This window comes from Balaenoptera physalus (genome assembly GCF_965194825.1).
Source record: "Balaenoptera physalus genome assembly, chromosome: 3".
Lineage (NCBI taxonomy): Eukaryota > Metazoa > Chordata > Mammalia > Artiodactyla > Balaenopteridae > Balaenoptera > Balaenoptera physalus.
Window position 1 is genome coordinate 106,845,244 of NC_138890.1, and position 13,610 is coordinate 106,858,853.

A 13,610-nucleotide genomic window follows, 5' to 3' on the forward strand; every position below is an offset into this window, starting at 1 on the left:
TCACCTTAGGGAAAACTAGACTTGGAAATATAAAAATTAGAGACCATTCAAAGACTAGATTTTTTTTAAATTTATTCATTTATTTTTTTAAATTTATTTTTGGCTGTGTTGGGTCTTCCTTGCTGCACGCAGGCTTTCTCTAGTTGCGAGGAGCAGGGGCTACTCTTCGTCGCGGTGCGCGGGCTTCTCATTGCGGTGGCTTCTCTTGCTGCGGAGCACGGGCTCTAGGCACGAAGGTTTCAGTAGCTGTGATACGTGGGCTCAGTAGTTGTGGCTCGCGGGCTCCAGAGCACAGGCTCAGTAGTTGTGGCGCGCGGGCTTAGTTGCTCCGTGGCATGTGGGATCTTCCCAGACCAGGGCTCAAACCCGTGTCCCCTGCATTGGCAGGCAGATTCTCAACCACCGCGCCACCAGGGAAGTCCTAAAGCCTAGCTTTTTAAATGTAATCTTTCTTAGAAAGAAAGATTCTGCAAAATGTCAGTCAGTGATTGAATGTATTTTTAATGTTTGAGCACAGCATATCACAGTGAAACGAATATCAGCCATCTGACCTAGGTAATACTTGACAAATTTAGGACTCTTGGGTGAGGACAGAATACTAAGGTTGCTAAAGGTAAAGTGTGTTGCTCTGTGGGCCTTTAGCCTTTCTCCTTTTGATCTTCCTCTTTCATCCATAGGTGGTCTGATGGGTGGAGACCTCACATCCGGTGCAGGCACCAGTGCAGGTGAGTGGAGACTTCAGTACTAGAGTACGTTTCATTGTTTAGGGTTCCTTTACTTGGTGATTTGCAGAAGTAAGTCTTTTGAACAAAGTCAAGTTGAGAGATCAGTGAGAGGCATGGGAAAATGGCCCCAAGAATTTCTAAAGCACTTTTATGAAGCAGGAGTGGTTAGATAGTAACTCAGAAGACTGTTTATTAACTAGACCTTTCCTTAATAAAACTTCAACTAGTCAACATAATCAGAATTGGGGGTTCTGATCAAATCAATTTAATCCTAGGTACCATCTGTAGCCACAAAAGTACCTTTAACAAGCCTTGTCAATCGTGTTCTTTGTTAATCATTTCACGTTAAATGTGAATCACTTTCTACACAAAGTACCAAACTCCTGTACACTTATAAAGGAGAATACATAAAGAAAAGGAAGGAGTGAGATTATAACCCTTCAACAATACTGTTAATAAAATAAAACCACATTTGGCATTAAAATGAGTTCTTAGAGAATATGAACACAGTGTACCCCTCAAAAAAGCCCCTTAAATATAGTTCAGCTCTTAAGAACTTCTTCCATTATGGCCAATTGTCTCATAGTCACACTTCTCCAGGGTTCCATATTAATTCATATAATTGTGATTATTGAGATATTGATGTCATTTTCAATGCAGTGGTAAGACAGGACAATACTTTCTGATGTTAACTGCAGTTCACTATTGGCACAACAAGTAACCATGGTAATTCCTGCAGCTGGAACATGCTCTACATTTAAAATAGTAGGAGGCAGGCATGGTAACATAAGGTTATGCTTGAAATGTCAAAAAAATTCAAGTTTATTGAAATATCTATGGACACCCTAATTAAAATATTTTGCCGGGTTCAACTATAATAGCCTGCTAATTATAAGAAAGAAGATTAAAAAATTGGCATATAAAAACATTTTTATAAATATATCCATTTGGGAGTAATGTTTCTTATTCCTGATGTTGGCTCTTCACTAATTCAGTGAGTAATGAAGGAAAAGTATTAAAACTACACAGTGAATTAACAAACAGAATCAATGGCACTAGCTTCCTATTTTATCTAGCTTTTAAAAATTAGGTAGATTCATATTAATGAGTAGACTGAATATACTATTTTGCTGGACATTGAAGCAAAGTGCTCATTTTTTTTTCCCTCAAAAAATACTGTATGGTTTGTAGCCTGAAAATTACAGAACCAGATCAAAGCTAGATCATTGTAGCTTGGATTCAAGTCTCTGCCAAACACTGGCTAGAGAGGGTGATGGGGGCTGAAAACTGGATTGTCTCAAAGACCAAGAAAAAGATAAATAAGAAAAATGGTTTCGATGTTATGATATTTTATCCAGTATCTCGATGCATCAGTTTGCTTGCTCATATGGGAACAGCCAGTAGTGGTGATGAAAGTTATTAGAAGTAGTTAAAAAAAAAAAAAAAACAAACACGTGGGGTTGGGGGGATGGGTCACTCATCTTTGATGAACGTGGCCTCTTGTTACTGCATAATAGCTAGAATGCTTTAGAATTCTATGTTGAAAATAAGTGTTGTTGTTCAATTATGCTGTCATTGTCAATTCCCTGACAGTCCACTAAGGTAAATGGCCCTCCGGGGACAAAGAAGACACTCAATCTTGTAAGCATAGAAGTTAGCCACATATAGGCTATAGCGTCACTGAACTAAAATAAAAATCTTACAGGCTTAGCAAATTCATCCCCCTGCTTCAGGACCTCTGCTGTAGCACAAGAATCTTCTACTTCAAAAATAGAAGGAAATAAAAGAAACACTCAGTTGCTCCACCTTGATGATAATATACCTTGTATTTTGATAATTGTGTCTTGTAACCATGAGCATATAATTGTCACAGTTTCTGTATAGTTATGAAAGAGTTACTTCCCCACTTTTTAAAAGTAGAGGAAGAAGCCCTTTCTAACCCTGGTTCCACAGAACACCTGTTGCACATGCCACTGAGTCTTGAGCTTAGCTGCTATGTCCTGCCCACAGGCTCAGCCGTCTGCCCCTTCTTTCTCGTGCCAGCCAGTATCATGTGTCGGAGATGAATATATCGGTGCTGATGTCAGACAGTCACATAATACCGAGGGAAACAAGGCCAGCCAGAATGTCTCTACGTTTTCAGAAAAGAAAACTAAAGCAAAATGGCCAGAAGATATCTTCCAAATTTTGAATATTGTCATGGAAATTCAAAGTCTCAGATAAAGTTAGAAACTCTGAGGTCAAGTGGCAAGACTCTGCAATTAAGTTAAATATTTTTTGGCCTGTAATTTTTTTCAAAATCTAGTCATCTCAACTTGTAAAAAGGGTATAGTTTCATGAGGGAAGGAAATACATTTTTTTAAATAAATTTATTTATTTATTTATTTATTTTGGGCTGTGTTGGGTCTTCGTTGCTGCACACAGGCTTTCTCTAGTTTCGGCGAGCGGGGGCTTCTCTTCGTTGCATTGTACGTGCTTCTCACCGCGGTGGCTTCTCTTGTTGCAGAGCACGGGCTCTAGGCGCGCGGGCTGCAGTAGTTGTGGCACGAGGGCTCAGTAGTTGTGGCTCTCGGGCTCTAGAGTGCAGGCTCAGTAGTTGTGGCGCACAGGCTTAGTTTCTCCGTGGCATGTGGGATCTTCCCGGACCAGGGATCGAACCTGTGTCCCCTGCATTGGCAGGCAGATTCTTAACCACTGTGCCACCAGGGAAGTCCTGGGAAGGAAGTAAATCTGGCATTTATTGTGTTCTTATAAATACCAAGAGACCAAAGAGCTCTCAGCTCGATCATAAAGTATAACATCTTTCCCATCCACTCCCTGCACTGTACCTCTCCCTCATCCCACCATCCAGTGAGTCATCAAATCTTACCAACTTTGCCTCGAAGGTATTTCCTAAAGCTAATCCTTTCTCTCCATTACTATCCCACCGCCCTGGTTCAGGGTTATAGCAACACTCCAGAACTATTTCCAGAGATCCCTAATTCATCTCCCAGCTTCACACTGCATCCCACTCCAGTCTCCTCGTGACTCATTAGTCTTTATCAAAACCTTAAACTAATTGTAGGTCATCGTTCAGATACTCAAAATCCAGCCATGGTTTCCCAGCTCTTTCAGAATTAAGCATGAGTCTCTTATCTCTGGCCCATCCCTACTCTCCAGTCTTCAACCTTCTTACCTTCTGCCACTGCCATCAAAAATCCTGCACTCCAACTCTAATAATAGCAAACATTTAAATTGCTCTTACTATGTGACTTACAAAAATTAACTCATCTTTTTGCATCGCAGCCCTTTAATGTATATATTCATATTAATGCCCTTCCTATAGTTGGGGGAACTGAGGCACAGAGAAGTTAAGTAATGGCTCAAGGTGGAACCCAGGCAGTCTGTCTCCAGAGTCCATGCTCTTAACTGCATTGTGCTGCCACTTTCCAAACAGTGTCAAGGTTTCTTGCCTTTGTGTATGCGTTCCTAGAACTCTCCTGCTTCATGCTGCTGAGCACCGCTTGTCATCCCTCAGAATTCAGTTCAGCCATTCAGGAAATCCTTTCCTGACTCTTCCAAAAGGAATTATGCGCCTCTCCTTGATTCTCTCTTGGCAGCCTGTGCCTACATTATTTACTTCCTTGCATTGTAATTGCAGTATCTAGGCACACATCTCTCTCCTGGACATTCATCCCTCTAGGGGCAAACTGTGTCCTATTCAGTTTGTATTCCCAGCTCAAGAAATAAGTGAGAGGACATGGCAGATATTCAGTAAATTTTTGTTAGCTGAATAAAGGAAAAGTTGGTCTTCTAGACATAAATTTGTAATACTGTTTATGTGAAAAAAAGAAAGAACACTTCAAAGGAATAATGTAATTTTAAATACAAAAAGATACACCCTTGATCTGTAATTCACAAAAATAATGTATTCTTCTGATACTGTGTATAATGAATAGTGCATTAATTATTTAATTAAATGGCTGAGCACTATTGACCAATGAAGTTTTACTAACTTTAACTTACTTAATGGAAAACCTGAAGAGCTGATATACAGCAGGAAATGAAATGGAGGTTGGTACCTCAGACCATCACAAATTCCCTCTTAAAATAGTGACCCTCTTATTGCTTAAGTTGAAGTCATTTCAGAGATGAAGGCAAGTGTTGATAAAGAAGAAACAGGATGGGGTTGTGCTCTTGATGTAAGGGAAACATACAGCAAGTCATTATAATACATTAGTAATAGTGACACTTGTAGGTTTCAGTTGACAGTTATTCATCCACTATTTAATCCTTTCCTTTCAAGAGACAAAATGAAAAGTCACTGCTTTTAAAATTACATTTTGTCATATCTCCGTACATTAAAGCTTTTAACATGCTAATCTTAGTGGTTACAGATGATTTTAAGATCAGGTTCAACTGAATTTCTGTTAGATTTAATAGAAATAATCGTTAGCACAGCCATGCCTTGTGTTGGATTATTCACTTCCCTCTTGGTACCCTTTGTTTTCACTTTGATAACATAGTTGCTTTTTTATTGAGTCAAAAGTACCAGTATGCTCAAGGATATACTGTTTCCTGATTGAGACCAAAAAAAAGGGAGGTGGGGGGAGCAGAAAAAACCCTTTAGGAACCTCTTTGAAAATTTAGGAGAATTCTACAGTCTACATAGCTATTTGACAATAAGGCGAAGGATATTTATGTATATTGATTAATAATTTTAATTGGCATTTATAGTAAATATAATTTTATATAAAAAGAAACTAACAGCTGTTTCCTTATTTTGATGTTTATTGTTTACTATTTTATGCATTTGGTTGTCAAGCACTGTCACTTCTGGAATGCTTAATTTATATCAGCTAAATACACGGAGACTTGGTGGTGGCAGTGTACTGCTGCGGATAAACCACTGAGCGGTGGCTGAGTGAGGAGACCTGGCTTCCAGACTCTGAAAAGACTCCATCCAGTTAAGACTTTGGGTTATAACTTTGAGCCTCTGAACTTAGTACTCACATTAAGGATAAGACACAAAAGTCTTTAAAGTCCATTTACATGCAGTGTTTTATGATCATATAATCACAAAACTTTCCTAACATGAGTTTTTTGTAATTCATTTAGCATTGGAAAAGAAAAATTTAGCATATTATAAAATAGAACTAAATGAGAAGAGGAAAAGGTCATACAATGTTTAATTATTCTATACCAGTACTATTGCTTTGCAAGTATTTGTTTTTGAGAATACTTATCAAAAATTTCTTGGCTGACTTTCTTATCAACCAAACAGACTTCTCTGCAATTCTTGCTCAATGATTTAAACTATCAGTGAAGTGGTTAAAAATTCAGTTTAAAAGTATTGGCTTTAACAAGTTTATATTTTTGTTGTCTGACAAAACACAAATGCAGAATGCAATATTCAAGAAAAGGAGATTGATACCATTTAGTTACTCTCAAATAAGAAAACTTTTTTGTTACTATAAAAATATAATTTTATATTACTTTTTAAAAAATTGTTAGGCAGCCAATGAAAAAAATCTGAATTAATAGTTGGATTCTTTTAAAGTATTATGTTAGTTTAAATTGTCCTGAATAAAAATTCTGAACTCATTTGCAGTTTTATCTTGGGAGTTCACCCATAACATAAATAAAGATCCAACAGCATTGCTTTATTATTATCTATGCAATTAAGTAACAATGATATTTTTAACCCAAACCAAGGTTATCTAGATTTATTAAAAGGAAAAAAAATACTGTCCTCTAGTTGGAGAATCTACAGCACGTGATAATCAGCCACTGCCAAGAAAATCAGTGTCCACTTCCCGTGTACAAGACCTGGAAGATGATAGGTAAAGCACTACCGTGACACCATTCTCTAGGGGTCAACGTTGAAGTGGGAGAGGCAGGTCAAAGAGGAGACAGATGAATGTTACAGGCTAAGTCAGGGCACCATCTGCTTTCAACCCTTTTGGTTTGACTTAAGGAGTTTGATTTCCAGAGGGAAAAACAAAATTTCAAATTATAACTTCCCTAGAGAGTGTTTCAGCAGATTTTAGAGCCTTTTGCATATCATGATTTCTGACCTCACAAGTTGTATTCCTTTTTATCACCTGTCTTTCTATTATATTCAGCAAAGCAATATGAAAATGGGTCTCTTCACTCATATCCCATTGATTTAACCTAAGAGTGTGATTGATAATAAAACTTTGGTCTTTTTAATATTAACTCAAGAAGTTAACATTTCCCCCTAAAATATTAGTTTTACTCAACATTTGTCTTTTTTCTCTTAGCATTTTTCTTTGTCCTCGCACAGTGTTGGTTTCTCTCTTTCCTGTTTTTGACATCGCCATAAGATTTTATTTGGAGATAATACAGAAGGAAAAGCTCTTTTCAAAATCATTAGTGATATGAAACTGTACATCAATAGACAGCAGATCCTGACGGAGGGATGTGGTTAAAAAAACCCCTCTTGGAAATCAATGTTTTACCTACCAGGGACTTTTCGGGGCTTCAAGGCTGTCAGCCAAGAGTATAATTTGCTGTTTTTAGACAAACCTTTGCCAGTCTTAAATTTTAGTTAGACGTATATAGAATCTTTCACTTGAATTTCAATTCTAAGAGTGTATAGTCATGAAACAGTCTCATATTTGAAAGATCAAATCAGATATATTCCTTTAGTTAACTTTCTACTAAAGGAAACTATATTGTACCAAAACCTTGGCTAAACAGTTTCAATTTATCATCTATAGATGTGTCCATAGGGTGCTAAGTATTCACTAGGTTTATTTATTATTGCTCCATTTCAGTTATTTTAACTGAACTTAATATCTACTTAGTAACTGTCTTACTAAACACTATGCCCTCCTTTCACGATTTTTTGACCTTAGACTCCACTTACAACCTCTAGTTATGGCAAAGAACGGATTTGTCGTATTTGTAGTGTGAGGGGGAAAAAAATCCCTGCTATATTAGGTTATTATAATATAGTAATAATAGCAAATCTAAAGCTGTGGTCAATTTACATATTCAAACATGATAACATTGACTTACATAACAATCATGGAAAAGAAACCTTTAGTATTAAGCAACTCAGAGAAAACTGTGAAATCATGGAGCAAAATTTTTGCTCAAGCAGTAATTTGGGAAAATATTCTGGAGGCAGATATTCAGAATAATAAAATCACCAAGAAAAATACATGATATACAAGTTACTTTAGAGATGACATCACCCTTGGAAAGTCTGCGAATTCCCATTTTGCAGGATTGTTGGTGAAAATTAAATGAGATCATCAATACAAGGCAGCACCTAGCACAGTTTCTGCCCTAGAGTAAGTGCTTGTTAATAAATGTTGGCTTTTGTTAGTATTATAATTATCTATATTGTTGACTTCCTAAGCAAAAAATAAAGCTTAGTTTAATCTAGTCCCAGTAATATTTATTAAATGTGCAAGGTGTGAGTAGTGCACTAGTAGGCCTCACAGAGATGCCTGCCGCGGCCCCTACCCTCAAGGGTGGGAGTAGAGAGGAGATATTAATAAATCTGAGGCAGTAAGGGAGCGCAGTGCGATGCAGTGCAACACATTTCATTTGAACATTATCATCTTCTGATGTGTTTGCAGCAGTTGTGTAAATGTTAAAACCACAAGTAATTATTCTTTCTCTTCTGTCACGTTCTCTCTAATTTGAACTGTCTCAATATTTTTGTTTATAAAAATGACTGAAAGAATGAACAATTGTGTCAATAATGAAGACACCCCCTCATTTTTTAGTAAAGAGACAGCCCCCAAATCGCAAGAAGTGAACAATTAAGTGAGTCATAAATCTATCATTCATTGTTAAGTGGAACTTTTTTTAAGATAGCAAGGTTCCATGTCATTTCTGTGGTGCGATGAAAAACTATCCCTTCAGTAAGTCAGTACCGAGAACAGAACGATAGAGTGCCTTTGTGCATGGGAAACATCGAATTGTCGATTTCTTTCTTACTTGCAAGTTGGAGCCTTTATTCCAAGAGAAGGAACAATTCAAGGATGCATTCTAAATCTGAAACATCTGGCTTTTGTAATAACGTAGTGGAAGCAGCTTGTGCTTTGGATTCAAATCAGAGCTCTCCCACTTACTGACAAGTCTCAGAAACTCCCGGAACCTCAGTTTCCTCATCTGTCACAAATTGGGGTGATAATGCCTGACCCACATGACTTTCAGGAAACATGAAAGTGGTCTGCCAACACAAACCGGCTTTGTAACACAGACTCCAATCTTTAGGAAAACAACTCAGTAATAAGTAAAAATTCTTTACGTCTGCCTCACAATCCAGAGCCCATTGTATGTGCTGAATGTTTAAAGCTCTAGTTGGTAGATAGACTTAATTTCACAAAAGATACTAAACAAAACACATCTAAGAAACATCAAGGACAAATGGGGTAAGTAGGAAATCCACGAAGGCTTGGTTCAGCATCAGGGTGACATGGTCAAGCAGAAGAGACAAGTCTCTTTTTAGAACGTCTGCTGCCCTCTAACTGGTATAGCCAAGAATAGTCTTGGCTCGGGTGTATTCTTGGGGTATTTTCTAAGAATACACCACAAAAGGCACTGAGGTTTCACAGGAGTTTCTTCTTAGTCTAACATTATGCGTTATTATATTATTTCCCTGAGAAACCCCCCGATAGATTGGAGACTTGATTTTATTTTTAAGAATCTGTAATCAGGAGTCTTAAGCTGGATAAGAATCAGAAATCTGATTTGCCCCCATTCTGCAGTAGGCATATTGAAATTTTCATCATTCCCAGATTTCTGACCTCCAAATGTTTTGTGGTTGCCTTTTCCCTTAGAGCCATCCCATGAAAAAGATCTCCTTTCCCCTCAAAAAAAAAAAAATACTGATTGTGATTTACAACAGCTGAATAACTTACAGTTGGTAGTGCTTTTAACAGTGTTTCAGGCATTCAGGGCAAAGTGAATATAAGACTAAAGTCTAGAAGGTCATAATTTTTTCCCACTAAAAACTATTTTAGGCGTGTTGCTTCCAGTAGAACAGTGGGTTGTATGAGCAATTTTACTATGTACAAATAAAATTACATGAAAAGCCGTAGGTTTATTTGAGACACAAAACAATGTCCTGATATTGGAAACTAACTTACCTTAAAACTTTTAAAAAGTCAAATGTAAAATTAATTGATAGTAGTGAACGTTATCATATATGTAACATCTCTAGTTTAACAAGACTGTATGCTGTAAATATTTTAAAAATTGTTCTGTTGAAAGAAAAAAAAAACCTTAAGTGGGCAAAGCATTTTGCTGAAGTAAAAACAGAAAATCAATACATCAGAGGTTCAGCTGTATGTTCAGCTTAATGTTTTCCTGTGGCAGTTGGCTCCAAATTCCCAAAAATAAGATACCATTAACAAAGTACTAAACAAAGTAATTTTTATAACCTGTGTATGAGAAATTATTTTCCAGATATCTAATAGTGGATACTATAAAATACTGGGCGTTTCCCTATCATGTTGAGTGGTTCTGATGAAGCTGGTCTCTTAAATAGACAGTAGGTAGGTAAACATCTTTACCCTCTATTACAGGGGAGAAGATTATTGACTAAAGTATTACAAAATCTACCTTTAAAAGCATACTTAATCATCCACTCAGAATAGCACGCTGAAAGTTAAACAGCTGCTCTGGCATTTAGTGTAGCTGAACCCAATATTTCCTATTTGTAAATATTTATTTATCCAGAAGGAGACTAGAAATATGGTTTGGAACATCACCATTCTGTGCCCCTTATGTAAGTCCAGTGTCTTTTTGAACCAGAATTGCTATTTTTGACGCCCAGGTTGACCATGTTCCACATCACTGCTGACTTAGGAGGCCCTTTGAGTCTCATGTCCCTGGTCTCACCCTTTGTTTCCTTTCTTCCTTTGTGTTCCTGTAATTTTAGGATGAGGTTTGACAGAGAAGGGTTTTCAAAATCTCAGAGTATGACCAGTTCCCAGGAGCAGGGCCGTGTTGTGCTTCAGAGCATGGACTCTGGACACACTGCTGGGTTCAAACCATGGCTCAGCCAGCTGATAGCTGTTTGACGTTGGGCAAGTTACTGGACCTCTCTGTTCTTCAGTTTTCTCTTTATGTGATGCAGGGATATTCTTAGCACCTCACAGGGTTGTTGTTTTGAGGATTAAAGGTGTTTTATATCCAGGTATAATAACAAAACATTGCATAAGTGCCTGTACTGTTCTGGGTACTTAAGATGCATGCTTGATGTTGTTAATACTATTGGTAATTAGTACTATATAAAATGCTTGCTGTTGTTAATATTGCATGGTCGTGTTGGTGAGCTGCCTTGGGAGAGTAGGTGGGAGTCTCTGATTCAGATGACTTTTATGCTTCTCTCACACTAATGAAATCATTACTTAGCGTGTGAAAACCAAGGCTCAGTATAGTTGAAGGAACTCTAATGGAGACCTCATAACTAGGAACTGGATTTATCTACTTAATCCTCCTTTGTCCTCGATGCCCATCTGCCTTGTAAATCTTCCCAACTCTGCTGCCTCATTCAGACCTCATTCCTCATGTGTTCCCTGGCAGATGTGTCCTAACTAGCTTCCTTATAGCCGTCTAACTCTGTAATGTATCCTTTCCACTGCCACTATTGCTATTTTCCCAATACACAGCTAACGATGCCACTTCCTACTCACAAACAACTTTGGCTGTTCATTTTCTATGGTATAAAGTTTAGTAAAAGTTTATTATAAAGTCTACAGTAGAAAGTTAACATGATCTGAGAGGCTTGTGTTAGCCTAGCCTACTTTTTCAACTTCTGAAAACTGCATCCTCTGAAATGATCTATATTTCACCTTCATAGGAATACTCATCCTTCTCAAACACAGTCGTGACTCTGAGATCTGTCATGAATTCCCTCTCTCCAGGAAGTCTCTCTCTGAACCACCTAATAAAATCCTGTGCGCTCTTAATTGCCACCCTTCTACCATTCTTTTTCCTAGGATATCATGCAGCCCGTCTTTTGGTAGAAAGTTCTGTATGAGTAAATTATTATTGAAATTCATCTTGATATAGAGACAACCTATGGCAGTAAACACTTGACAGTGTAGAAGAAAAGATCCAGCATCTCAGAGTTTTTTTTCATTAGGGAAAATTCCTACTTTGAGTCTACTGCTTGCAGTTAGCTAAGGTAATGTGCTTTGAAATGATTAACAGGTGCAGTAGATGAAAAAGAAGCTTTAATTAACTCTCTATTAACAAATTTAGTAGGTGGGCACTTGCATGATTTTCTGACTTTTATATTATATGGTTGATAAACAGTTTGTCTCAGTGGTGTACTTGGTCATCAGTGTGTAATCATTATCTGAAATAGAAAACGTTCTCAAGTAGCATAAAGAGGAGAGACCCTTGATGTTTGAAATTAGCAAGTTACACATTACGTTTTCAGTTCTCATCCCACATTCCCTCCGTAACTTGACTTTTAGTCCCGTTCCTGAATAATTCTCATTTTTCCAGCATAATCTGCATATGTGTTTTGTGAGCATTTGAAACCCTTAACGGACTAGTGCTCTGTGTAGTATTAGCCTCTAATTATGCAGGATTTTGGAGGAGAGCAAGTTCAAGGTGGGCTGAGGTTGACTGAAAGGTATCATGAAAGCACTGGGCCTTTGCCAATCCTTAAAAATGAATTTGAATTAAACAGGAAATCAAACACTGCCAGTTATTGAACTGCTAGAGCAAAGACTCAGGCTTATTCAGAGGATGGTGAGCTTGGCCGTGGCCACTGGAAATTAGGTTAGATAGACAGAGTGGGTCAAACTATGCACAGTTTGGAGAGCCAAGCCAGGGCACTGACCCACTAGTGTTAAGTATGATCTGAAAAAGGAACATGAAGGAAGCAACACTTGAGAAAGATTTCTAAAGAAAATCTTGGGAGTGTACATTAGGTTTATTATAACACATATGCACAAAAATTTGCATACAGCTTCAAGGAGCTCACGATCTTCCTGCAGCCCATCTTAAGGCCTGGTGAAGAACCCTTCAACTAGAGAACAGGAACCCAAACGGGGGGTTATGGCAAGACCTAGTCAAATGGCAGCAAAAGCCTAAATTAGGATGGTGGCAATGGAAATGGAGAGAGACATTTTTGAAGAAAAGCTAGCAAGATTTGGTAACTAATTGGATATGGAGTTGGAAGAGGAAGTGGGAATGAATAGTCAAAGATGATGACTTGAGAGACTACAAAAACAGATTGTGCCAATGAAAAATTTAGCCTTGGTCCATGAGGACTAGTTTCTGTTTTGTGCTTATTAGGTTTATATTCTTGTATTTATAATTGAAAGTCCAGGAGAGAAAAAAAAAAAAGTGACATGAAAAGACTCATAATGTCTAAACATCTAAATAAGAGAAAGTTTCAGAACTTCGGGCTCAAAGAGAGCTACATATTCAATTGAGCTCTGTGAGACAAGGCAAAATGTCCTCCTCACAACATCTTAAGCCAGGAATATGTTCTTTGAATTTACAACTTCTTAAAATAGGAGTCAATTAAAAAAAAAAAAAAAGAAAAAGCAGCAAGTGTTTTCAAGTTAACTGGAAAGAAAAAATTTTTTTCTCCTAACACCACATTTGAAGTTTTGTGTATTTACACTAGTTTTAATATGAGTGTTTAGAAACTTGTAACCAAGAGAGGTAGATTCTATTATCCTTTATGCAAATTATATCGTGAATGCTTAAATTGCTTTATGTGAAACAATATTTTTAATCAAATGAAACGATAAAACAAACGAACTCTAAAGTTGGTCTGTTCTTCGTTTTCTTATAATCTATAATCAGGAAATCCATTCACTCATGCTTTATAATTTTGGGGCTTTTAAGTGGTCAGGGGAATGTGACATCTGCATGCAGTCACATCCAAATTGA

At 37.4% G+C, this 13,610-nt stretch overlaps 1 protein-coding gene across 13 annotated transcripts in view; it reads left to right on the forward strand.

The window, feature by feature from the left end:
* Positions 1-13,610, forward strand: part of MEF2C (myocyte enhancer factor 2C) — a 165,983-nt gene that overhangs the window by 135,116 nt on the left and 17,257 nt on the right. For all 13 annotated transcript variants that reach the window (XM_082458148.1, XM_082458146.1, XM_082458150.1 and 10 more), the window contains one exon: positions 678-725. In XM_082458148.1, the coding sequence (XP_082314274.1) occupies positions 678-725 (48 nt within the window). The remainder of the gene's footprint in view (positions 1-677; positions 726-13,610) is intronic.